The sequence below is a fragment of the Somniosus microcephalus genome, chromosome 3 (assembly GCF_052327205.1).
Source record: "Somniosus microcephalus isolate GS21.2 chromosome 3, FLI_Smic_1.0, whole genome shotgun sequence".
NCBI lineage: Eukaryota > Metazoa > Chordata > Chondrichthyes > Squaliformes > Somniosidae > Somniosus > Somniosus microcephalus.
The window spans coordinates 355,109,654-355,136,714 of NC_140989.1; the positions used below are offsets into that span (position 1 = coordinate 355,109,654).

The 27,061-nt window shown below is 45.0% G+C and overlaps 1 protein-coding gene across 2 annotated transcripts in view; it reads left to right on the forward strand.

The window, feature by feature from the left end:
- The first annotated feature begins 332 nt into the window (after positions 1-332).
- Positions 333-27,061, forward strand: part of LOC147122361 (outer dense fiber protein 2-like) — a 70,488-nt gene continuing 43,759 nt past the window's right edge. The window contains exons 1-9 of one of the 2 annotated variants that reach the window (XM_085983443.1): positions 333-803; positions 1,949-2,054; positions 4,313-4,438; positions 8,877-9,047; positions 9,364-9,542; positions 18,483-18,609; positions 22,509-22,640; positions 26,686-26,760; positions 26,901-26,972. In XM_085983443.1, the coding sequence (XP_085839569.1) occupies positions 1,950-2,054; positions 4,313-4,438; positions 8,877-9,047; positions 9,364-9,542; positions 18,483-18,609; positions 22,509-22,640; positions 26,686-26,760; positions 26,901-26,972 (987 nt within the window). In that variant the 5' untranslated portion in view covers positions 333-803; position 1,949. The remainder of the gene's footprint in view (positions 804-1,948; positions 2,055-4,312; positions 4,439-8,876; positions 9,048-9,363; positions 9,543-18,482; positions 18,610-22,508; positions 22,641-26,685; positions 26,761-26,900; positions 26,973-27,061) is intronic. The other variant, XM_085983442.1, reaches the window with a different exon arrangement.

The window sequence follows — 27,061 nt, forward strand, 5'->3', positions numbered from 1 at the left end:
CTGACCCCGCCCCGACTGCGGGTGGCCCGCTGACCCCGCCCCGACTGCGACTGGCCCGCTGACCCCGCCCCGACTGCGGGTGGCCCGCTGACCCCGCCCTGACTGTGGCTACTCTGCTGACCCTGCCCTGACTGTGACTACTCTGCTGACCCCGCCCCGACTGCGGGTGGCCCGCTGACCCCGCCCTGACTGTGACTACTCTGCTGACCCTGCCCTGACTGCGGGTGGCCCGCTGCCCCTGCCTCTGACTGCGGGTGGCCCGCTGCCCCTGCCCCTGACTGCGGATGGCCCGCTGACCCCGCCCCTGCCCCTGACGGCCCGCTGACCTCGCCCTGATTGCGGGTGGCCCGCTGCCCCCGGCCCTGACTGCGGGTGGCCCACTGACCCGGCCCTGTCCTGCTAAACCTGCCCTGACTGCGGCTGCTTTGCTAAACCTGCTGACTGCGGGTGGCCCACTAACCCGCTCTGACTGCAACGACTCCACTAAAGCCCGCCTTGTCCGGCGGAGTAAAGCCAGCCCCAAATTTTAATGCCAGCCAATCAGCAGCTTTGGGCTGGCGTCAGGCAACAGCAGCTGGAGACGCACAAAAAAAGCCCCGAGGAGCGGGAGCGATGTCTGGGGGTCCCGGGCTTGGCTGGTCAATCTTTGTGAGTGTTTGCAGGAGCCGGGTGCGGAAGGAGCTGGTGAGTCGAGGCGGCCTGCAGGATTAGTGAGAGCAGCGGGCTGGTGGCCGGGGTCAGTGCTGAGCTACACTGCGCCGGAACTAAGTCGATCTGCACCGTTTCCCCTTCATCATATAAATGTAAGCATTGTTTTAGGTGCGTCGAATCTAACTACCGCCAATTTAAGATTTGCATTTAGTGTTAATGTGAGTAACTGTGAGGTAAGATGCAAAAACAAGCCAGGAACTTGGCTCAGGTTCGAATGCTTGCTTGGCAGACGGTGAGGATCTCAAAAACCCGAAAACATCTTCAAGCACAGATGTAAACAGGAAAAAGGAGAGTTTATTTTATATGGACTTACTGCTACACCGGATTTCACTACTTCTTGCATCACTTTGATGGATGTTTTTAAAAAAAAAACAGGTTTATTCACAGAAATAATAATTTGCAGAAGTCATTAGTATAGGTAAGAGATTGAACTTGTACAATACAGTATCACCAGCCTGGAAACCCAGGCTACTTAAACCAATCGTTCAGACAGTTTTTTGCTTTGTGTTCCTCTCCCAGAACTTGAGGCGTACTCCTCAGGAAGAAATGCACAGTCTTGTGCTTCAAGGAGAACAGAATGCACCACTGTTTTAAAAATAAATAAACAAAAAGATAATTTACAGTGTTGACCACATATTTTGCAGAATCTCCAATTTTTTAAAGGAGGCTCGTGGTTGATTTCAACTTGAATATGGAAAATGTTCTTTATAATGTAATTGACAGTGGAGATTATAATAGTGCATGTATGTTTTCCAATATTTTAAGAGTCCTTGATACAGTAATTCTTTATTGCAAATTCCTACTGCCATCCAACAATTTTTATTGCACTCCAGAAAAATTGAAAGTTACTAAGCATAACCAGAGGGCACAGATTTAAGGCGAATGGCGAAAGAATCCGAGGTGATGCAAGGGAAAAAATGTTTACGCACCGAGTGGTTAGGATTTGTAATGCGCTGCCTGAGGGCGGTGGATACAGATTCAATAGTAGCCGTCAAAAGGGAATTGGATAAATACTTGAAGGAGAAAAAAATGCAGGGATATGGGGAAAGAGCGGGGGAGTGGGATTAACTGGATTGCTCTTCGAAAGAGCTGGCGCAGGCTCGATGGGCCGAATGGTCTCCTTCTGTGCTGTACTATTTTATGATTCTATAACAAGCATAGATTCTGCACTTACCCATAAAAGCAAATAGATTTTTTTAATTAAAATTTATTTTCATTATTGAATTTTTTTTCATAGAATGAAGTCCAGATCATCTTCACCTCCAATCCATGTCCATACTGATGAATCTACACCTGTTTGTGTTCATATTCAGAAGTCCAAGTTGTTGCCTTCTGCTGTGGAAGTAGGTATAAATGGTGAAAATTATTTAATAAAAATAATCAAAATCTGATAGTTATTTGAGGAAGTTATTGGCAAAAGGACCAGAGGCGACATGAGGAAACATTTTTTTTACACAGCGAGTTGTGATCTGGAATACACTGCCTGAAAGGGTAGTGGAAGCAGATTCAATAGTAACATTCGAAAGAGAATTGGGTAAATACTTGAAGGAAAAAATGAGGGCATGGATTAAAGTTTTAGTGCTGATGGAGGTGGAGGCAGTACCAGGCAATGTTATGGAGGTGGAAGTTAGCAATCTTTTTTTATTCGTTCCGGGATGATGGCATCGCTGGCAAGGCCAGCATTTATTGCCCTCGAGAAGGTGGTGGTGAGCCGCCGCCTTGAGCCGCTGCAGTCCTTGTGGTGAAGGTGCTCCCACAGTGCTGTTCGGTAGGGAATTCCAGGATTTTGACCCAGCGACGATGAAGGAAGGGCGATATACTTCTAAGTCAGGATGGTGTGCAACTTGAAGGGGAACTTGCATGTGATGGTGTTCCCATGCACCTGCTGCCCTTGTCCCTCTAGGTGGTAGAGGTCACGGGTTTGGGAGGTGCTGCCGAAGAAGCCTTGGCGAGTTGCTGCAGTGCATCTTGTTGATGGCGATGACGAGGATATGGAGCCTTTGTGTTGAAGAGGATATGGAGTCTGAAGTTTAGCTTAGGTTCAAACAGGACACAGGTTGCGAAAAGTCTGGTTCAGCCTGAGATAGTGCCAGGGAAGAGATTGAAATCCGTGGTACAGGAGTGGAGTTTGTGGTGGGGGCTGAAGGCAATGGCTTAGGTCTTCCCTAGGGATTCCAGAGGTGATGGTGCAGGAGTGGGAAGCCATTGCTAGAGATGCTCAGCTATGTTCAGATAAGTAAAAGTGGAACCATTTGGGGGAAGCCCCACAGAGTTGGACAGTGGAGGAGAGGTATTGGAACAGATGGTGTGGTTAATGCATTTCCTGTACACTTTCTGATAGTGGTATATTTGTAAAGCATTTGTACATGCAGTGTGTTTGCAAACCTGAGCATCAAGGTTTTGGAGGTGGTAAACGATATTGGCCCAGAAATTCGAGTCGAGGGCTTCCTGTGGGTGTAAGCCCCCGACCTGCACTTACCTTGCGTGCCGGCCGTTGAGCTGTGGGCCCCCGTGGAATTCCGATCCTGGGCCTGCTCCAACTGCCGGCGCGCAGTGCTTGCGTATCCCAGGGGCGCAGTTAGTTAGATGCGTCCCCTGGGATCGCGTGGGCCATGGGGAGCCAATCGGAGCAGGGAATGCTTCATTCATAAGTTTGACAGGAAGGGCTGTCAAACTTATAAATACTATAAGCCCCAAAACATCACTAAATCTTCAAATAATTTAAATTTTTGAAAAAAAGAATTTTATTTTCTAACGGGGCTAAAAATAAACTTACCTTTCTTTAAAGTATTTAAAAATAATAAACCTGTGGAAAAAATGTTTTAATTTGAATTAATTCACCACTTACCTTGTAAAAAGCAGGCCTTGCGACTGCTTTTTATATGTGTAACTCCTGGAGACTTACCCTCCCGGGAAAACTTGCCAAAAAAAGCGTAAGTTCGATGCGCATGCGCAGCCTCTCCTGCGCACGCGTTCGAACTCTGAACCCCTTCTTTCAGGGGAACGGAAGTGCTGGTTTCCCGCGCATGCGCAGTGCATGCAGGAAACCGGCACTTCCATTGGGCCGACGGGTGAGTACCCCGTGCGTACTCACCCGTGGAGACCTGAATTTCTGGGCCATTAACCGGTTCTGTTTAGCATTACATTTTAATTGGAGAAAGCAATGTTACACATTTTTTTTTCCCTCGCAGATTACTGGGTGATAGGATATGTGGACATAGTGATTCAATGATCTTAAGTTTGCTGTTCAGGAAGTTACTGAGTAGACTTTCTTGCCCACCAGAGTGGAAGTTCTCCCTCTCCCACCCCACCCTCCTCCCGCCCAATCCTGTGCACCTCCTGACGATTAGTTACAAAGTAGCATCTTTGGAAGATATCTGGGGTGGGCCACCTTTTGCACTCTGGCTGAGAAATCGTGTGGAGGGTGGGGTAGTGAAAATATAATTTCTGAAACTGGTTTTTAATTCAATGACAAAATAATGCATAGTATGTTATTTTCATACTTCTATTTTTCAACTGTGAAACACTATATGTTTGGCAAATCTATGTACGTAGTCCAGAATTTTCAGATTGCCATTCTCATGGGTATGTTTTCTTCCAGTTATCGCGTGTGTCCAAAATAAAGCTATCAACTGATTCAGCGAAAGCAAATAGATCTCTGAAGGGGAAAACTAAGGGTTACTGGAAGCCCCAAACTTCTGTGTGTGGCCAAAATTACCAACGTGAGGTAGGTATACCAAATTAGATTGTGTTCTCGTAAGCAAAACTACTAATAGTTTGTATACCTGTAAATCAAGGTGGGAAATGATTAAAAACAGAAGCTTTGAGGTTGACAATGTCAATCTAATTGCGCTAATTATTTTCCAGTTGGTTAAAATGAAATTTAAAGTGTAGTTTAATATACGTGGGAGAATTCAGTTTCCAAAAATGTATTGGCAGTGGCCAGCGTGCAGTTGTCTGTTTGTGGAGCTCATAACTATTGCTGTTTTGAAACTAGGTAGCACACGTGAGCAACTAACTTTTTTGATTTCTTGAATATTGACGTCCACAGGCGATTTCTGTCGAGTATTTTAGATGCCCAACACAAGTTCTGCTTAATGTGGTGCAACATTTTGTCAGACAGATAACTTCCGTGAGAGCTCGCAAAAAGATGAGAGAGAGAGAGAGATTTAAACACTGAAGACGTAGCAGCATCTGGAGAAATGTAAGGGGGAGTTACGGAAAAACAACATATACATAGGCAGTCTCCTGAGCCACATACTGGAGTAGTGCAAACATGAATAAGAAATTTATTGTGGCTATATTACAGTGCCTGACATACGAAACATTTTTATTTGTATCCAGGTTTATATTTCTGGTTTGAAGAATCTGCTACACTAAACAAGTGAACCTTACCATTGCACATCTGATCCAATATACAGGAAACTTTCGTTTATCTGGAGGTTAAATGTCCGGAAAGCTCTATCTACCTCTATCAAAATTCAGGAGTCGGTTCAGATAATTTTTTTTCTTTTCGTTGCTTCTTTTCTCCAGTCCTGGCTCTGCAAGCGTCTCTGTAGCTAAGCAACAGCTTCAGCTAGATGCTTGCAAGCTGCGCCGACTGTTTTGAAGCTGTTGCTAAGCAACAGGGTTTGTTGCTTCACACGGAGCTCTGAGCTCCGTATGTTTTAACATTGGCGCTGGTTTCTACCGCAGTCTTGATCGACCGGCACCAGCTCGGTCCCGTCGGTGCCGGATAGCAGAAAGTTTCCTGTATAATTACATGCCGTATAAATGTTCTGCATTGCAGATTCGGAAGAACAGAACTTGATAAATTTATTGTATCCTTAGTATTAAAATTACTCTCTTTAGGGAGTTTAGAATAAGCATATCACAAGACTGGACTCCTTTTCTGTCTGCTGCCAAAATGACTGATAAGAACATAAGAAATAGGAGCAGGAGTAGGCCACTCGGCCCCTCGAGCCTGCTCCGCCATTCAATAAGATCATGGCTGATCTGATCCTAACCGCCAATCTACTATCACAGAACCATCTCCTGAATCTAACAGAATTAGACACACGAAATAGGAGCAGGATCAGGCTACACGGCCCCTGGGCCCGCTCCGCTACCCACAGTGCCATGACCGATCCAAACCTAGACTCATGTCCAAATTCCTGCCCGCTCCCCGTAACCCTTAATTCCCTTTACTTCTAGGAAACTGTCTATATTTCTGTTTTAAATTTATTTAATGATGTAGCTTCTACAGCTTTTTGGGGCAGCATATTCCATGGACCTACCACCCTCTGAGTGAAGTAGTTCCTCCTCATCTCAGTTTTGAAAGAGCAGCCCCTTATTCTAAGACTATGCCCCCTAGTTCTAGTTTCACCCATCATCGGGAACATCCTCCCCGCATCCACCCAATCCAACCCCTTCACAATCTTATATGTTTCAATAAGATCGCCTCTCATTCTTCTGAACTCCAATGAGTAGAGTCCCAATCTACTCAACCTCTCCTCATATGTCCATCCCCTCATCCCCGGGATTAACCGAGTGAACCTTCTTTGTACTGACTCGAGAGCAAGTATGTCCTTTCTTAAGTATGGACACCAAAACTGTACGCAGTATTCCAGGTGCGGTCTCACCAATACCTTGTACAACTGAAGCAATACCTCCCTATTTTTATATTCTATCCCCCTAGCAATGAAAGCCAACATGCCATTGGCCGCCTTAATCACTTGCTGCACCTGCATACTAACCTTTTGAGTTTCGTGCACCAGGACCCCCAGATCCCTTTGTACTTCAGTACTTTCCAGTTTCTTGCCATTAAGATTCCACTGAGAGGTTCTACCTATCGGGACAGATTGAACAGGCTGGGGCTGTTTTCTCTAGGAAAGAGAAGATTGAGGGGTGACCTTTTATAGAGGTCTTTAAGATTATGAAAGGGTTTGATAGGGTAGACTCAGAGAAGATGTTTCCACTTGTGGGTGAGACCAGAACTAGGGGCCGTAAATATAAAATAGTCACTAATAAACCCAGTAGGGAATTCAGGAGAAACTTCTTCACCCAGAGAGTGGCGAGAATGTGGAACTCGCTACCACAAGGCGAATAGCATAAATACATTTAAGGGGAAGCTAGATAAGCACGTGAGGGAGAAGGGAACAGGAGGAGATGTTGATGAAGAGTGGGAGGAGGTTCATGTGGAGCATAAACACCAGCATGGACCTGTTGGGCCGAATGGCCTGTTTCTGTGCTGTAAGTACTTTGGAACTCTTCTCCCAGTGGCTGAAGAGCTCCTCCCAGTCGCAATGCGGATTCTGTCCACTAGGGGGCACAATGGACATGATCTTCACCGTGCGTCAAATACAAGAAAAATGCAGGGAACAGCGCCAACCGCTGTACATGGTCTTCTTTGACCTCACAGAGGCCTTCGACACTTGACAACCGTGAGGTATTATGGAATGTCCTCCACAAATTCGGCTGCCGTCAAAAGTTTGTCACCATCCTCCGCCTGCTTCATGACACATGCAAGCTGTGATCCTGACCAACGGTTCCACCACAGACCCAATTCATGTACGGACCGGGGTCAAGCAAGGCTGTGTCATCGCACCAATGCTCTTCTCGATATTCCTTGCTGCAATGCTCCATCTCACCCTCAGTAAGCTCCCCGCTGGAGTGGAGCTAATCTACAGAGCAAACGGGAAACTGTTCAACCTCCGTCGCCTCCAGTCCAGATCCAAGGTCATCCCATCCTCTGTCATCGAATTACAGTATGCAGACGATGCTTGCGTCTGCGCACACTGAGGTCGAACTCCAAACCATCATCAACACCTTCACTGAAGCGTACGAGAGCATAGGCCTTACACTAAACATCCGTAAGACAAAGGTCCTCTACCAACCTGGCCCCACCACACATTACTGCCCGCCCCTGCCGATTATCAACATCCATGACGAGGCCTTGGACAACGTGGACCACTTTCCATACCTCGGGAGCCTACTGTCAACAAGGACAGACATCGATGACTAAGTCCAACACCGCCTTCAGTGTGCCAGTGCAGCCTTTGGTCGCCTGAGGAAGAGAGTGTTTGAAGACCAGGACCTCAAACCCGGCACGAAGCTCATGGTCTACAGAGCAGTAGTGATTCCCGCCCTGCTGTATACCTCAGAGACATGGACCATGTACAGCAGGCACCTCAAAACACTGGAGAGGTACCACCAACGCTGCCTCCGCAGGATCCTGCAAATCCATTGGCAGGATAGGCGCACCAACGTTGGTGTTCTCGCTCAGGCCAGCATCGAAGCTTTGACCACGCTTGACCAGCTCCGATGGACGGGTCACATCATCCGCATGCCCGATACAAGATTCCCAAAACAAGCGCTCTACTCTGAGCTCCGACAACCAGGAGAGTCCCAGGTGGGCAGAGGAAATGCTTCAAGGACACGCTCAAAGTCTCCTTTTGGAAAAAGTGCAACATCCCCTCCGACACCTGGGAATCCCTGGCCCAAGACCACTAAGTGGAGAAGAACCACCCGGGAAGGCGCCAAACACCTCTAGTTTCTTCGCCGGGAGCAAGTGGAAGGAGCGCACGTCAACCCAAACACCCCACCCGCCCCTTCAACCACCGTCTGCCCCGCCTATGACCGAGACTGTAGGTCCCACATTGGACTCATCGGTCACCTGAGAACTCATTTTTAATGTGGAAGCAAATCATCCTCGGTTCCGAGGGACTGCCTAAGAGAGGGAATTCAGGAGAAACTTCTTTACCCAGGGAGTGGTGAGAATGTGGCACTCGCTACCACAAGCACTAGTTGAGGCGAATAGCATAAATGCATTTTAAGGGGAAGCTAGATAAGCACGTGAGGGAGAAATGAATAGGAGGAGATGTTGAGGGAGGAGGTTCATGTGGAGCATAAACACCAGCGTGGACCTGTTGGGCCGAATGGCCTGTTTCTGTGCTGTAAGTAAAGAGTTGCTCTCTTTTCTCTCTCATGGTGTTCCTGCTAATAATTGTGTTGTAATCTGAGCACTATTCCACACGAGGAATCTGAATATGTAAGGAAAAGTGTATTATTCTTTTAGATATTCTGCAAAATTGTACTTTAGAAAGGGCGCACAATTCGGTATCCAGCTACACTTGTCTGAAGTATAAAGGTTTTAAAAAAAAATATATAATTCTTGTTTCTTTAAGGGAGCAGCACAAAGTCTCACAATTACCCTCGGCGAGACAGAAAAGATTTCTGCAGTAATCCATTCCGGTGATGCTAGCTTTGATCAGGAAGCCAACATTCATGAGCGAATGAATCAGTATGAACAGCAGATTGACAGCTTAATGGAAGATTTAGAAAGTTTGAAAAATGAAGTAAGTTTTGATAAGTTTTTATCAGAAAATGTTGCTGCTAGTTGATGCGATCTTGGATAATGTTGCCCCCAGTGCTGTAATGTTAATGAGTTGCCCTTTCCACTTGAGCCTGTGGATAGGGAACGATCTGTTGCTGGGCATAATGTGCAACCAGAGATTGAATCGGAAGGTGCAACTAGCAAAAAGGCACCTGAATATTGGCACCATATAGCCATAGAATATGTTCAAGATCATTTTGGCTATTTATTTGTTAATTGCACTTTTTAGTTACGTGCTCTGCTAGCTGTAGTACAAATTGTCAATGGAAATTGTTCAGCTTTCAGGGCATACGACAAATGAACATTTTGAGGAAGATAAGGATGAACCGAATACATCAAAATGGACGACCGAAGACCATGAAGCTGAACTGTCACAGGAGCTTACGAGAACAACCTATAAAAATAGGACTTTTCGGGAGAGTTTTGAAAAGCTACAGAAAGAGTTGGACCTGAAAGGGTAACGATGTTTGTCTATAATCTTTTATGAGATATTGTAATATTAATGTGAATGTTTCAATGCATTAAATGTTGTCTGCTATTTTAACCAAAGTGTTAACCCATTTAAATACTGCGCTAATATGTTCATGTTAAACAGCGTGGCGACTTGCTTCTTCCCCTGTATTAAGTTTACTTAAATTAGATGAATGTCATTTTAGGGATATGGAAACAGTTAGCGGAATTGAGCATGCAAACCTCATTGGTTGCAGTCCATAATTATAAAAGAAAATCCTGGTTATTTTTCCATGCAGTAATTTTATTTATCTTGGCAAATCAAAGGTTGCCTATATAATTTTAATCTCTCTCTTTTATCAGTGTTGTCCACTACAGCATTAAAGAGTCACAGTACTTTCAGTTCCGCATAAGCTGTATTTTTCTTTGTCTTAATCCTTTTGCTCATACGCTGTGATATAACTAAGAACTTTTATCCTGAGTCTGTAAGAAGGCTCTCTACGCGTCATGCTATGTAAGAACCATGAATATCGTCTTAAGAATTCACAGTTTTGATAAACTGTTTGCAACTAAAAAGAAAGAAAGACTTGCATTTCTATAGCGCCATTCACGACTACCGGGCGTCTCAAAGTGCTTTACAGCCAATGAAGTACTTTTGAAGTGGAGTCACTGTTGTAACGTGGGAAACGCGGCAGCCAATTTGCGCACAGCAAGGTCCCACAAACAGCAAATCTGTTTTTGTTATGTTGGTTGAGGGATAAATATTGGCCAGGACACCGGGGATAACTCCCCTGCTCTTCTTCGAAATAATGCCATGGGATCTTTTACGTCCACTTGAGAGAGCAGATGGGGCCTCGGTTTAATGTCTCATCTGAAAGACGGCACCTCCGACAGTGCAGCACTCCCTCAGCACTGCACTGGAGTGTCAGCCTACCTTTATGTGCGCAAGTCCCTGGAGTCATAGAGTCATAGAGTTATACAGCACAGAAAGAGGCCCTTCGGCCCATCGTGTCTGCGCCGTCCATCAATCCCTGTCCAGTCTAATCCCATTTTCCAGCATTTGGTCCATAGCCTTGTATGCAATGGCATTTCAAGTGCTCATCCAAATGCTTCTTGAATGTTATGAGGGTTCCTGCCTCTACCACCCTTTCAGGCAGTGAGTTCCAGATTCCAACCACCCTCTGGGTGAAAAAGTTCCTCCTCAAATCCCCTCTAAACCTCCTGCCCCTTACCTTGAATCTATGCCCCCTTGTTATTGACCCCCCTACTAAGGGGAAAAGTTCCTCTTTACCCTATCTATGCCCCTCATCATTTTGTACACCTCAATCAGGTCCCCCCTCAGCCTTCTTTGCTCCAAGGAAAACAACCCCAGCCTGTTTAGTCTTTCTTCATAGCTGAGGCGCTCCATCCCAGGTAACATCCTGGTGAATCTTCTCTGCACCCTCTCCAAAGCAATCACATCCTTCCTGTAGTGAGGCGACCAGAACTGCACACAGTACTCCAGCTGTGGCCTCACCAGCGTTTTGTACAGCTCCATCATAACCTCCCTGCTCTTAATATTCTATGCCTCAGCTAATGAAGGCAAGTATCCCATATGCCTTTTTAACCACCTTATCTACCTGTTCCGCTGCCTTCAGGGATCTATGTACATGTACACCAAGGTCCCTCTGACCCTCTGTACTTCCTAGGGTCCTACCACTCATTGTGTATTCCCTTGCCTTATTTGTCCGTCCAAAATGCATCACCTCGCACTTTTCAGGGTTAAATTCCATTTGCCACTTTTCCGCCCATCTGACCAACCCGTTTATATCGTCCTGTAGCCTGAGGCTTTCCTCCTCGCAATTTACCACCCCACCAATTTTCGTGTCATCTGCGAACTTACTGATCATACCTTTTACATTCTCATCCAAATCATTTATGTAGATCACAAACAGCAAGGGACCCAGCACCGATCCCTGAGGTACCCCACTGGACACAGGCTTCCAGTCACAAAAGCAACCTTCGACCATCACCCTCTGCCTCCTGCCACTCAGCCAGTTTAGGATCCAATGCGCCAAGGCACCCTGGATCCCATGGGCTCTTACCTTCTTGACCAGTCTCCTATGCGGGACTTTGTCAAAAGCTTTACTGAAATCCATGTAAACCACATCCACAGCATTTCCCTCATCCACACACCTAGTCACCCCCTCGAAAAATTCAATCAGATTGGTCAGACATGATTTACCCTTGACAAAGCCATGCTGACTATCCCCGATTAATCCTTGCCTCTCCAAGTGGAGACTAATTTTGTCCCTCAGAATTTTTTCCAATAATTTCCCTACCACAGATGTTAGGCTTACTGGCCTGTAATTCCCTGGTTTATCCCTGCTACCCTTCTTGAATAATGGTACTACGTTAGCTGTTCTCCAGTCCTCTGGTACATCCCCTGTGGCCAGAGAGGTTCTGAAAATTTGTGTCAGAGCCCCTGCAATCTCCTCCTTTGCCTCACACAACAGCCTGGGATACATCTCGTCCGGGCCTGGGGATTTATCCACTTTTTGGCCTGCTAAAACCGCTAGTACCTCCTCCCTCTCGATGCTAATATGTTCAAGTATGTCACAGTCCCCTTGCCCGATTTCTATGTCTACATCGTCTTTCTCCATAGTGAACACAGATGCAAAAAATTCATTTAAAACCCCGCCTACATCATCTGGCTCTACACACAGATTGCCACTTTGGTCCCTAATGGGCCCTACCCTTTCCCTGGTTATCCTCTTGCCCTTAATATACTTATAAAACATCTTAGGATTTTCTTTTATTTTGCTCGCCAGTGTTATTTCATGGCCCCTCCTCGCCCTCCTAATTTCTTTTTTAAGTATGCCCCTGCACTTTTTATACTCCTCTAGGGCTTCCTCCGTCTTTAGTCTTTTGTAACTGCCAAAAGCCCCCCTTTTTTTCCTAATGCATTTTTGTATATCCCTTGTCATCCAAGGTTCCCTTTGCTTGTTGGCCCCACCCTTGACCTTTACAGGAACATGTTGGCGTTGTACTCTCTCTATTTCCCTTCTGAAAGTCTCCCACTGCTTTGATGTGGATTTTCCTATAAGTAGCTGCTCCCAGTCCACTTTGGCCAGATCCTGCCTTATCATATTAAAATCGGCCTTCCCCCAATTTAGAACCCTTATTTCCGGGCCGTCTTTGTCTTTTTCCATGACCACCTTAAATCTCACCGAATTATGGCCACTGTCGCCAAAATGCTCTCCTACTGACACTTCCACCACTTGCCCGGCTACATTCCCTAGAATTAGGTCCAGTACCGCCCCCTCTCTTGTAGGACTTTCTACATGTTGGCTCAAAAAGCTCTCCTGGATGCACTTTAAGAATTCTGCACCCTCTAAGCCTTTCACACTCTGACTATCCCAATTAAGAACATAAGAAATAGGAGCAGGAGTAGGCCAATCGGCCCCTCGAGCCTGCTCCACCATTCAATAAGATCATGGCTGATCTGATCCTAACCTCAAATCTTCTATCACTCTCCATCCACCCGAACCCATGTGATCTCCCGGGAGAGGTGAAAAACCAGATAAAGACCCAATGGCCAATTTGGGAGAAAAAAATCTGGGAAATTCCTCTCCGACCCATCTAGGCGATCGAAATTCTTCCAGGAGATCACTCTGTCCCTATATTTTCTACAGTACTTACCTTCTGTAAAGGCGATCTCCACCCCAGCCAGGAACAGGAATAAAACCATCTCCTGAAATCTAACACAGAATTAGAACACAGTAGGAGCTGTACCAGGCTACACGGCCCCTGGGCCCACTCCACTACCCACAGGGCCATGACCATTCCGAACCTAGACTCATGTCCAATTTCCTGCCCGCTCCCCGTAACCCTTAATTTCCTTTACTTCTAGGAAACTATCTATTTCTGTTTTAAATTTATTGGGGTTATTGGGGAAGTTGAAATCCCCCACTATTATTACCCTATTATTTTCGCACTTCTCTGAGACTTGCCTACATATCTGTTCCTCTATCTCCCCCTGACTGTTTGGGGGCCTATAGTACACTCCCAGCAGAGTGCTTGCCCCCTTTTTGTTTTTAAGTTCTAACCATATGGCCTCATTAGAGGAACCCGCTGATATATCATCCCTCCTTACAGCAGTAATTGATTCCTTAATTAATATTGCAACACCCCCTCCCCTTTTACACCCCCCTCTGTCTCGCCTGAAGATTCTATACCCCGGAATATTGAGCTGCCAGTCCTGACCCTCCCTCAACCATGTCTCCGTGATAGCAACAATATCGTACTCCCATGTGTTCAACAACAACTTCAGTTCATCCACCTTGTTTGCAAGACTCCTTGCATTAAAATAAATGCCTTCCAGCCTTGCCATATTCCCTTTTGCCTTCACATATTTGCTCTGCCTTCCCAGCTGACTTGTTTTTTCCTCCGTATTTGGCTGTAAATCACCCCCTACTATAGTTCCACTCTGTATCCCATCCCCCTGCCAAGTTAGTTTAAACCCCCCCCCAGCAGTGCTAGCAAACCTCCCCGCAAGGATATTGGTCCCCCTCTGGTTCAGGTGTAAACCGTCCGACTTGTACAAGTCCCACCTTTCCCAGAAGCAGACCCAGTGATCCAGGAAACTAAAGCCCTCCCTCCTGCACCATCCCTTTAGCCACGCATTCACCTGTTCTATCTTCCTATTCCTATACTCACTAGCACGTGGCACTGGGAGTAATCCAGAGATTACAACCTTTGAGGTCCTGCTCTTTAATCTTCCACCTAGCTCCCTAAATTCTTGCTGCAGGACCTCATCCCTCTTTTTACCTATGTCGTTGGTACCAATGTGGGCCACGACCTCTGGCTGTTCACCCTCTCCCTCCAGAATGCCCTGCAGCCGCTCAGTGACATCCTTGACCCTGGCACCAGGGAGGCAACAAACCATCCTGGATTCACGTCTACGGCCACAGAAACGCCTATCTGTTCCCCTTACTATAGAATCCCCTACCACTATTGCTCTCCCACTCTTTTTCCTCCCTTCCTGGGCAGCAGGAGTACCCCCAGTGCCAGGAAGTTGGCTGCTGCTGCCTTCCCCTGGTGAGTCATCCCCCTCAACAGTATCCAAATCGGTATACCTGTTTGAGACTTGAACCCACAACCTTCTGACTCGGAGGCGAGTGTGCTACCAACTGAGCCACAGCTGACATGCAATGTTTTGTCAAAAATAACTTCATAGAATCATAGAAAGTTACAGCACGGAAGGAGGCCATTTCGGCCCACCGTGTCCGCACCGGCCAACAAAGAGCTATCAGCCTAATCCCACTTCCCAGCTCTTGGTCCGTAGCCCTGCAGGTTGCAGCATCCCAAGTGCACATCCAAGTACTTTTTAAATGTGGTTAGGGTTCCTGCCTCTACCACCCTTTCAGGCAGTGAGTTCCAGACCCCCACAACCCTCTGGGTGAAGAAATTTCCTCTCAAATCCCCTCTAAACCTTCCACCAATTACTTTAAATCTGTGCCCCCTGGTTTTTGACCCCTCTGCTAAGGGAAATAGGTCCTTTCTATCCACTTTATCTAGGCCCCTCATAATTTTATACACCTCAATAAGGTCTCCCCTCAGCCTCCTCTGTTCCAAGGAAAACAGACCCAGCCTATCCAGTCGTTCCTCATAGCTAAGATTCTCTACTCCCGGCAACATCCTTGTAAATCTCCTCTGTACCCTCTCTAGTGCAATCACATCTTTCCTGTAATGTGGTGACCAGAACTGCACGCAGTACTCTAGCTGAGGCCTAACTTATGTTTTATACAGTTGAAGCATAACCCCTCTGCTCTTGTATTCTGTGCCACGGCTAATAAAGGCAAGCATTCTGTATGCCGCCTTAACCACCTTATCTACCTGGCCTGCTACCTTCAGGGATTTGTGAACATGCACTCCAAGGTCCCTTTGTTCCTCTACACTACACACCATTTGGGCTGGAATGACTAAGTAATATAATCTGATTATTTGCAGGAACATATTTGCAATTTAATATCATCCAGACACCTAGATTTATGTGTTAGCATTTGCTTAGAGGTAGCACTCTTGCCTCTGAAGATCGTGGGTTCAAGCCCCACTCCAGAGACTTGAGCACATAATCTCAGCTGACTCTCCAGTGAGGGAGTGCTGCACTGTCGGAGGTTCCATCTTCTGGGTGAGATGTTAAACCGAGGTCCAGTTTGCCCTCTCGGGTGGATGTAAAAGATCCCATGGTGCTATTTGTAGAAGAATTCTCCCGGTGACCTTGCCAACATTTATCACTCGCCCAACACCACCAAGGCAGTTTAATTGGTCATTTATTTTATTGCTGTTTGTGGGTCCTTGTTGTGTGCAGAATTGGCTGCCACGTTTCCCTACATTACAACAATGACTACACTTCAAAACTAATTCATTTGCTGTGAAGCGCTTTGGGATATCCTGAGGTTGTGAGGTTGCCGTCTTTTGGATGAGGGGTTAAACCGAGGCCCCATCTGCTCTGTCAGGTGGAGGTAAAAGATCCCATGGCACTATTTCGAAGAAGAGTAGCGGAGTTAGCCCCGGTGTCCTGGCCAATATTTATCCCTCAACCAACAGAACAAAAACTGATTAGCACATTGCTGTTTGTGGGACCTTGCTGTGCTGCGTTTCCCACATTACAACAGTGACTCCATTTCTAAAGTACTTCATTGACTTAAAGCGCTTTGAGACGTCTGGTGGTCATGAAAGGCGCTATATAAATGCAAGTCTTTCTTTATAACCATTTTGGGTGTTGCTTTGGATATGGTGTGATATCCAAATATAACTGTGGGCCCTGATGACCTTTTTCAGTTGAGCTGCATTTCAGTTGCTTCTTGAATACTTTCAGTATCTCTACAATTAGCTACTAGAGGTCTACTTGGAGTATAAATATTAGTTTACTGCCCAAGACAGGGTGCCGCTATCATATGGAGCTGGGCCAAGCATCGTTAAACTGATAAGATTTACCCTAACTATAGCTGTTAGTTGTTTTGAATTTCAAAGTTTGCAACCAATAGGTAGTAATTGTTAGCCAGTCAGAATGCCTAGTTCATTATGATGATCATGTTACGAACGTGTTTTGTTTTATGTAAATCCCAGTTTAGATCGATCTCAAGTAAGTTTGAGATTATAACTCTATGTTTAGATGGTTGCTTAACTATAAGAACATAAGAAATAGGAGCAGGAATAGGCCACTTGGCCCCTCGAGCCTGCTCCGCCATTCAATAAGATCATGGCTGATCTTGGGCTCAAAGCCACCTCCCCGCCCGCTCGGGGTATGGTAGTGTAGCGATTTATATTACTAGACTAGTAATCCAGAAGCCGGGACTAATGATACAACAGATGTGAGTTCCAATCCCACCATGGTTGTTTACCAATTTGAATTCAGTTTTAAAAAAAATAAACCTGATGTAAATGCAGGAAACTTGTGTTCTCTGGTCTTTTGCATGGGGGTGGATCTATGTTAATGAGCTAAGTGGGATTTAGGTGACATAACTGGGGTATTCATGTGTAGTGAAAGTTCGACATAAAAGTACTGTTAATCAGTTATGCAAATTTCCTCGTGGGGTCGGGGGGAATCGCCTTTAATCCATGCTTAATACAGGAAACTTTGGTTTATCTGGAGGTTAACTGTCCGGAATGCTCGAGCCACCAGCAAAAATCAGGAGCTGTTTCGTTAGGTTTTTTTTCTTTTTGTTGCTTTTTTTTTTACCAGTCAGGCTCTGCAAGGTCTCGCTGAAGCTGTTGCTAAGCTACAGAGACGCTTGCAAGGTACGGCCGACTGTTTAGAAGCACAGGTTTGTTGCCAGATACGGAGCTCAAAATCTCCGTATATTTCAACATTAGCGCTGGTTTGTCCGGCAGTTTTGATGGGACGGCAACAGCTCGGTCCCGTCGGTGCCGGATAGCACAAAGTTTCCTGTAGATGCCGAAGATTTCCAGGAAATTCCGGTCCATTATTTCCATTAATTTGCATATATCTCAAATCGCTGAACATTACAGATCTTGCTGCTCTGATGTAATACTTATTCATTAATAAAGTAATAATAGTGATAAAACAGCCCTTTCATTGGAACATAAGAAATAGGAGCAGGAGTAGCCCATGGCTGATCTTCTACCTCATTTCCACTTTCCTGCACTATCCCCATATCCCTTGATTCCCTTAATATTCAAAAATCTATCGATCTCTGCCTTGAATATACTCAACGACTCAGCCTCCACAGCCCTCTGGGGTAGAGAATTCCAAAGATTCACCACCCTGAGTGAAGAAATTTCTCCTCATCTCAGCCCTAAATGGCCGACCCCTTATTCTGAGACACTGACCCCTGGTTCTAGACTCCCCAGTCCGGGGAAACAACCTCTCCGCATCTACCCTGTCAAGTCCTGTAAGAATTTTGTATGTTTCAATGTGATCACCTCTCATTCTTCTAAACTCTAGAGAATAAAGGCCTAGTCTACTCAATCTCTCCTCATAGGACAACCCCCCCATCCCAGGAACCAGTCTGGTGAACCTTCGTTGCACTCCCTCTATGTCAAGTACATTCTTCCTTAGGTAAGGAGACCAAAACGGTACACCGTACTCCAGGTGTCCATATCTGCAGCAAAACAAGTGGCAGCACTTAAGAATTCCATTGCTGAGGTACGTACAAAGCACAGCAGTTAAATGGGGAAACCTACAGGCTCAGGAAATTCAAACGGGACAAACCAGCAAGTAAAAGAGATATAAACACAAATAGAACTGAAATTGTCTGGGCTCTGTGGGCCAAATTACCGGGGCCCACGGTTTGCAGTTCCGATATTGCCGATGCATAGATTGAAATGTGTTAAATGGTGAAACCTGAAGTCATTTCAGTCCTGAGACGAGTTGCGGCTTCAATTGCAAACGAGCATGCGGCTATGAATCTGTTCTGATGCAGCTTTTGCCGTTACTTAGGCTGGAGAAGGAAGGCCTTGCTGAAGAGAACATGCTGCTAGCTGCGATTAAAGAAGCTGAAGCGGCGTCCGTATCGGCAGCAAAACAAGTGACAGCACTGAAGAATTCCACTGCTGAGTTACTACTGGTACGTACAAAGCACAGTCGTTAAATGGGGAACCCGTCAATGATTTTACTGTCTAGAAACCGAAGACCCTATTAGTTGATCCTCTGTGACGATGCAGCGGGGAGTCCAGACCAAGGGCACGTTACAGGTCAAGCCGGGGTTAGAGGCCAGGGAGATAATTGAACCAAGGTGGGGGGAGAGAGAGGAGATGAGGTGTATATGGGAGAGGAAGGAAGGAAGGAGAGAGGCGGGAAGAAGGGAGACTGGGTAGAGGAAGAGAGGGCGAGGATGGGGGGAGGGTTTTTTTTGGTACGAGAAGGAACGGAGATGAGGGAGGTGAGACGGGGATGGGAGAGGAGCATCGTTCGCTGGAATTTTTTTTGTTGCGCGGGCCCTTTAACTGGCTGCGCGGCCCATTCAATTTTCCGCACGTGCGTGGTTATTGCCATTGAAAAGCCAGTGAGTGGCCTGCGCAGGACCTCCAGACCACTGCACAGCCGCGCAGCTTAGCAGGAACTTTGGAGAGGAGGAGGAGGGGGGGTGGTGGGGGCAGAGATGGAAAGGAAGACGAGGGGGAGAGGGAGTGATTGCGGCGGGTAACATCCGTCTCAGTTAGCGGTGTTCCTGTCGGACTTATTTATTCCACAGTGGGTGGTGGGACACATTCAGCAGGTCTTTCTATCATCTGTGCGGATAGGTGGTTGAATAGCGACGTTTCCTTGAGCAGGAGGGTAATTGTTTGTTCAGCTGGCAGGGGCTGGCGATTTACCCAATCTATTGGTTGGGGGTGGCGAGTGTGAATTTGTTGAGTTGTGAATGATTCTAGAGGTTTTGCATCCACTATCGCACAACTTCTATACCTGAAAGTGAATTAATAATCTAGAGGTAGCATTAGCTATTGAAGGAATGTTTCTAACAATATCCAATATTTTTCTAGTGTTACACGGCAAGTGTGCAATTTTTTTTTTAAGTACGCAATTTACCCATAAACTTGGTAAAAGTTCAAATGTAAATATAGCAGGGCTAATAAAATTATCTGTAGTTATGTGTATTTGTGGGAGTCTGTAGAGATTGCTATTTTCCTTTTGTTAGGTAAGGGTATTAAGGGTTGCTGAACCAAGGCGGGTAGATGGAGTTAAGATACAGACCAGTCATGATCTAATTGACTGGCACAACAGGCTCGTGGGGCTGACTGGCCTTGTCCTGTTCCTATTAATGTGATGACAATCCTTCTCCCTTAGTCTCCTAACCTAGGAAAGATTGGGAATTTCGGTAGCTCATTGAACGAAAATTTGGAGTCAGACCCAAGTAAGATCACAAGGGACGTTACCCATGACCTACTGGCTCAGAAGCGCGAGTCCGATCCTGAGCCAAGGCTGACGTTTAATTAAATTTGATTTAGTTTTAGAGGCATATTGGCCGAGTAAATGTGAAGTTCAATATTACTTCTTAAATTATTCAGTGTGTTCAGTAGAACTGCTCTGTTTTACATGGTAAGACCAAAATAAGTAGCATTGATGTCTTTTCTCTGTATGTGTAAGTCTTTACTTGTATTGTTTTAACTGTTGAAATAATTTTTATTTGCCATTTGTCTGGAAAAGTGGAGTTGAGGTCGAAGATCAGCCATGATCTTATTGAATGGCGGAGCAGGCTCGAAGGGCCATATGGCCGACTCCTGCTCCTAATTCTTGTGTTCATATGAAGCATATTTTGCAAAGTAAACATAAAATGGTGGTGGTGTTATTGAAGAAAATCTGACATTTTAAACAGTTTTAAAGCTTAACCGTTTACGGATGCTGATTTCGCCACAGTAGGAAATACGATTTAGTAAATAAAGAACACTTCAAGCATTTAGAACTCTTGAGGTTAGAATCAGCGCTACAAAGCTGGCCACTTTGAATAGTTGAAGTCAATCGGGGTTCGATAGTTGAGCGCCCTGCCTAGTGGGTTAAGTGCGTGAGGTGAGAGTTTGTATCAGGGTTAATGAGCTGCAAGTCGATGGAGATTCGAGGTTTGAGATTTTAAATAGTAGGTATTCATTGCGGTATAAGCACAACGGGGAAAACTGATTGATTAGCAGAGGAAGAAAATGACACGGGTGAAACGCTGCAATGGGCGAGAAATTCCGTGGTGAATTCTGTGGTTGCAGAAGCATGAAACACTAGGGATCCTGACCAATGATGCTTGGAGGATACTGCTCTGTGGAATAACCACCAGGTAGATATTCCTGGTTTCACTAGTCCTCAGTTGTGCAATGGAATATAACATTGCCCCTGTCATCTAGTTTCAAACATGCCCTAGATTGACAGGATGATGGTTCCTTCCTTCTAGTTTAAGGGTTCCAGTTGAATTTTATGCCACGTTTTCTTCAGCCATCAGTCCTCATCATAAAACTGTCCACAAATTTGGTGTTGAGTAGGTGGTCTGATTGAGAAAGATCACTGGGATTCTCTGGCATGAGAAATGGAGAAGTTGCTCTGATACCAATAGGGAGCGCTTTCCTGAAATTGGGTCTAGACCTGTTGTTGGGGTAGAGTGCCGGGGACTTTACTCTGCATCAAGCTGTGTTTTAGTATATCTGAGACTGAGATGCGAATTCCAAATGGGGAAATGTTTCACTTTTTAGTATTGACACCATTCCTACCCATGAGCAGAATATTGAAATCACTTTTTTTAATATGTAGAGGAAGAGAAGATCTGTTCATAATGCATCATATTTATTCTGACTGAAGCACTTAAACAGAGGATCTCAAGTGAGAAAATGATTGCTCACCAATTGCTGACAGCAAGTTGTGATCTTTTTAGTTGAAGGCACTGCAATAGAACATTGATTATTTCTCAATGGGTTCACAGATGAAATCTAGAGAGATTTCCCATTTTTAACATGTGATTCCAGTGTTATATTGCAGCAAATATTGATTATAGTTTTTGATTATATGATTTATTGCATTTTGGATTATAGATGTGACCCGCATGTGCAATAGTGGCGTCTTAAATCCGTCTGAATTAGTTGGTCAGTTGTTGATCACTGTAGCCCTGAACTGCAGTAATCATGTATATACAATACAAACATTAGCCTTAAACTAATATTGTGTCTGGGGCACATCCGTGGCTATTTAATTTTGATTTGAATCTGATTTAATTTGAGCCAGAATTGGGAGGTTATACCCATCAGGAAAGATTGAACAGGCTGGGGCTCTTTTCTATCAAAAAGAGAAAGCTGAAGGGTGGCCTAATAGAGGTCTTTAAGATTATGAAAGTGTTTGATAGGGTAGACGTGGAGAAGATGTTTCCATTTTAGGGGGAGACCAATATAAGATGGTCACTAATAAATCCAATAGGGAATTCAGGAGCAACTTCTTTACCCAGAAAGTGGAACTTGCTACCACAGGAGTAAACATAGAAACATAGAAGATAGGAGCAGGAGTCAGCCATTCGGCCCCTCGAGCCTGCTCTGCCATTCAATGAGATCATGGCTGATCATCCAAATTCAATACCCTGTCCCTATGCTTTCTCCCCATATCCCTTGATCCCTTTAGCCTTAAGAAATATATCCAACTCCTTCTTGAATATATTTAATGAATTGGCCTCAACTGCCTTCTGTGGTAGAGAATTCCACAGGTGCACCACTCTCTGGTTGAAGAAATTCCTCCTCATCTCTGTCCTAAATGGCTTACCCCTTATCCTTAGAGTAGTTGAGGTGAATAGCATCGATGCATTTAAGGGTAAGCTAGATAAACACATGAGGGAGAAAGGAATAGGTTATGCTGATTGGGTTAGATGAAGAAGGCTGGGAGGATGCTCGTGTGAAGCATAAACATCGGCATGGACCAGTTGGGCTGAATGGCCTGGTTCTCTGCTGTAAATTCTATGCAATTCTATGAATCCATTTAGCCCAATGTGCCTTTTCATCTTTGTAGGTGAATCAACTTTCAGCCTCGGGGGTTGGCAGATTTGCTGGAGAAAAGGACTTGCTGTTGGAGAAGCTGGAGAGTTTCAGAATCGCTAACCAAAAGTTACAATACGTCTTCAGGGGGTTATGGAATCAAGAGGTAAGAGAAACATTGTTGCCATAAAAATATCAGCAGAATGAACAAAAAGAATGATTTCTAATAAGGTCCTTGAAGTAGCAAAATAACAGAAGTGATGAGGTTGACTGCGAATACAAAAAAAAATGAGACAGTATTGAGCACATTACTTCAGTCATGAGGAAAGTTCTTGGGGTTATTACACACCGCCCTTTGACATTCAACAGCATTACCATCGCCGAATCCCCCACCATCAATATCCTGGGGCTCACCATTGACCAGAAACTTAACTGGACCAGCCACACAAATACTGTGGCAACAAGAGCAGGTCAGAGGCTGCGTATTCTGCAGCGAGTGTCTCACCTCCTGACTCCCCAAAGACTTTCCACCATCTACAAGGCACAAGTAAGGAGTGTGATAAGAACATAAGTAAGTGATGGCATACTCTCCACTTGTTTGGATGAGTGCAGCTCCAACAACACTCGAGAAGCTCGACATCATCCAAGACAAAGCAGCCCGCTTGATTGGCACCCCATCCACCACCTTAAATATTCACTCCCTCTACCACCGGCGCACCGTGGCTGCAGTGTGTGCCATTTGCAAGATGCACTGCAGCAACTCGCCAAGACTCCTTTGGCAGAACCTCCCAAACCTGCGAACTCTACCACCTAGAAGGACAAGGGCAGCAGGCGCATGGGAACACCACCACCTCCAAGTTCCCCTCCAAGTCATACATCATACTGAGTTAGAAGTATATCGCCGTTCGTTCATCGTCGCTGGGTCAAAATCCTGGAAATCCCTCCCTAACAGCACTGTGGGAGTACCTTCACCACACGGACTGCAGCGGTTCAAGAAGGTGGCTCACCACCACCTTCTCGAGGGCAATTAGGAATGGGCAATAAATGCTGGCTATGCCAGCGACGCCCAGATCCCATGAACGAATAAAAAAAAAACACTGGAGAAGTTGCTGATAGTAGATCAAGAGGCAGGCAGGGAGAATGTGATGGAAGAGCAGTGATCAGCACTCATAACAGGGTACAGTACTTGGAAAATCATACTATGATTAGGCAGAGTCAACATGGTTTTATAAAAGGGAAATGGTGTTTAACAAATTTATTAGAGGTTTTGAGGATGTAACCAGTAGGGTAGATAAAGGGGAACCAGTGGATGTAGTATATTTGGATTTCCAAAATGCATTTGATGAGGTGCCACATAAAAGGTTGTTACACAAGATAAGGGCTCATGGGGTTGGGGTAATATATTAGCATGGATAGAGGATTGGTTAATGGGCAGAAAAGAGAGTAGGGATAAACGGGTCATTTTCAGGTTGGCAGGCTGTAACAAGTGGGGAACCACAAGGATCAGTGCTTGGGCCTCCGCTATTTACGGTCTATATTAATGACTTCGATGAAGGGACCGAGTGTAATGTATCCAAATTTGCTGATGATACAAAGCTAGGTGGGAAAGTAAGCTGTGAGGAGGACACAAAGAGCCTGCAAAGGGATATAAACAGGTTAAGTGAGTGGGCAATAAGGTGGCAGATGAAGTATAATGTTGGGAAATGTGAGGTTATTAACTTTGGTAGGAAGAATAGAAAATCTGTTTTTTAAAAGGTGGGAAACTATTAAATATTGTTCAGAGAGCTTTAGGTGTTCTCATACAGGAAACAGAGTTAGCATGCAGGTACAGCAAGCAATTAATGAAAGAAAAAGAAAGACTTGCATTTATATAGCACCTTTCACGACCACTGGACGTCTCAAAGCGCTTTACAGCTAATGAAGTACTTTTTGAAGTGGAGTCACTGTTGTAATGTGGGAAATGCAGCAGCCAATTTGCGCACAGCAAGGTCCCACCAACAGCAATGTGATAATGACTAGACAATCTGTTTTTGTTATGTTGGTTGAGGGATAAGTATTGGCCAGGACACCGGAGATAACTCCCCTGCTCTTCTTCAATATAGTGCCATGGGATCTTTTACGTCCGCCTGAGAGAGCAGACGGGGCCTCGGTTTAACCACTCATCCGAAAGATGGCACCTCCGACAGTGCAGCATTCTCTCAGCACTGCACTTGAGTGTCAGCCTAGCTTTAGGTGCTCAAGTCCCTGGAGTAGGACTTGAACCCACAACCTTCTGACTCGGAGGCGAGTGTGCTACCAACTGAGCCACAGCTGACACTGTCAGGATTAGGAAGGCAAATGGCATGTTAGCCTTTATTGCAAGGGGATGGGAGTACAAGAGGAAGTCTTGCTACAATTGTACAGGGCTTTGGTGAGACCACACCTGGAGTACTGAGCACAGTTTTGGTCTCCTTATCTGAGGAAGGATATATTTGCCTTTAGAGGTGGTGCACTAGGTCGGGGGAGTGGGACTAGCTGAAGTTCTCTTGGAGAGCCGGCACAGGCTGAATGGTCTCCTTCTGTGCTGTAACCATTTTATGAATTTATGATTCTAGATTGATTCCTAGGAGGAGAGGGCTGTCCTATGAGGAGAGATTGAGTAGATTGGGCCTATACTCGCTGGAGTTCAGATGAATGAGAGGTGATCTCATTGAAACATAAGATTCTGAGGGGGATTGACAGGATAGATGCTGAGAGGTTGTTTCCCCTGGCTGGAGAGTCTAGAACTAGGGGGCATAGTCTCAGGATAAGGGGTCGGCCATTTAAGACTAAGATGAGGGGGAATTTCTTCACTCGGAGGGTTGTGAACCTTTGGAATTCTCTACCCCAAAGGGCTGTGGATGCTGAATCGTTGAATATATTCAAGGCTGAGATAGATAGATTTTTGGACTCTAGGGGAATCAAGGGATTTGGGGATCAGGCAGAAAAAAAGAGTTGAGGTAGAAGATCAGCCATGATCTTATTGAATAGCGGAACAGGCCCGAGGGGCCATATGGCTGACTCCTGCTCCTAATTCTTATATGTTCTTATAATATCCATCTGTGCAGAGATCAGGAAGAATGTAGTACACTGGTCATCAACCTCCAGGTTGGAGAAAGTACAGAGAGAGAGAGAAACTAGTAAATCTGGGGCGGGGAGGGGGGCTTGCAATTAAGAGGAAAGTAAAAATGGGAGCATTTGAGAAATACAAACCTCAAGCTAGATGTTATTTGTGTTACTGGATCTATCCTTAAGTCAATGCTGCTGTGGAAGTGGGATCGGTTTGCAATTCAGAGATTACTGAATCCTGGGTGATTAACTGATTTGAGTGAGTGTGGTGGAGGCAGATGGCAGTGCAAGTGTGCAAGGAGCCGACATGTCTCCTGACTATCCCTGCAGGTGTATTATTGGGATATTTTCTAGACACTGTAAATTTAAAAAAAAAGGCATTTTACAGTTCTTGAGTATGCTAAAATGACAGCAGTTGACTATAAATCTACCCAAGAACAAGGCATAATTGATATTTTGTATGTATATATCGTTGTTGAAATGACTCCAATTGTTTCACACATCACTTTCGGCGTGCAGTGATTGTTATGTAGGTGAACGCATCAGCCATTCTGCGGTAATCACTTTTTATTTAATTTATTGTATCAGTTGAATATTCTGATGTTAGCAGGAAGATTCTATGAGTAAATGTTGCCCTTTTTATTCACACATACTTTCATAAAGCTCCAAACTGTTCAGTTGAAATAAACCACCAGTTTTATGTGCAAAAATACTAAATTCGAAATGTAAAAATATTTTAATTTTCTTCTCTCTTCTCCCCCCGCCCCCCCCCCCCCCCCAATTGTCCATAAAACGCCCCAATAATTCTCCTATCAGCTCCTACTAATGACACACTTTTTAGATTATAACTTAATTATGATTAAAATGTCTTTAAATCTATTTGTCCCCACACATACCAGCTAGAGTTGAATTAATCTCATGAGAGAGACGGAGTTGTCCCACCTTCAGGGGAGGGGAAATATTTCATTAGTCAAAGATATTTTGAGCTATGCTTTCCCATGGGTTAAGTTATTGTGGATATGGGGATAAAATTAATGGATGATGGAATTTTTAGCCAGTGCTGTTGGTATCCCCACTTCTTTGGGAATATGAGGCCTCATTCTAATCGTAGCTTATCTTTCTAGCCTAGTACGGATTGTTCCAACAGACAGATCCAAGTGTTGACACAGAAGCTGACGAGAAGTGAAACTGAAAATATTGCAAGTATTTTACATTCACCGTTCCTAAATATAGACGAATTGATCCAAATTACGTTAAATACAGAAAGAAGGGCGTTTTCATATTCATGACTGAGTTTGCACAAAAAAAAAGTTTCTCATTTTTCTAAAACTTTTTGCAGCAGTTAAAGAGAAATCTCCTGGAGACCGAGAGAAATGCTAAAGAAGTTTCGGAGCTGTGTCAGATGGAAAAGGTAAAAGGACATTGGAATTCTTTTCATTTAATCAGAATAAATATGGTTAATTATTCATTATGGGTAATTAGTGCTTTAACCAAATCGGA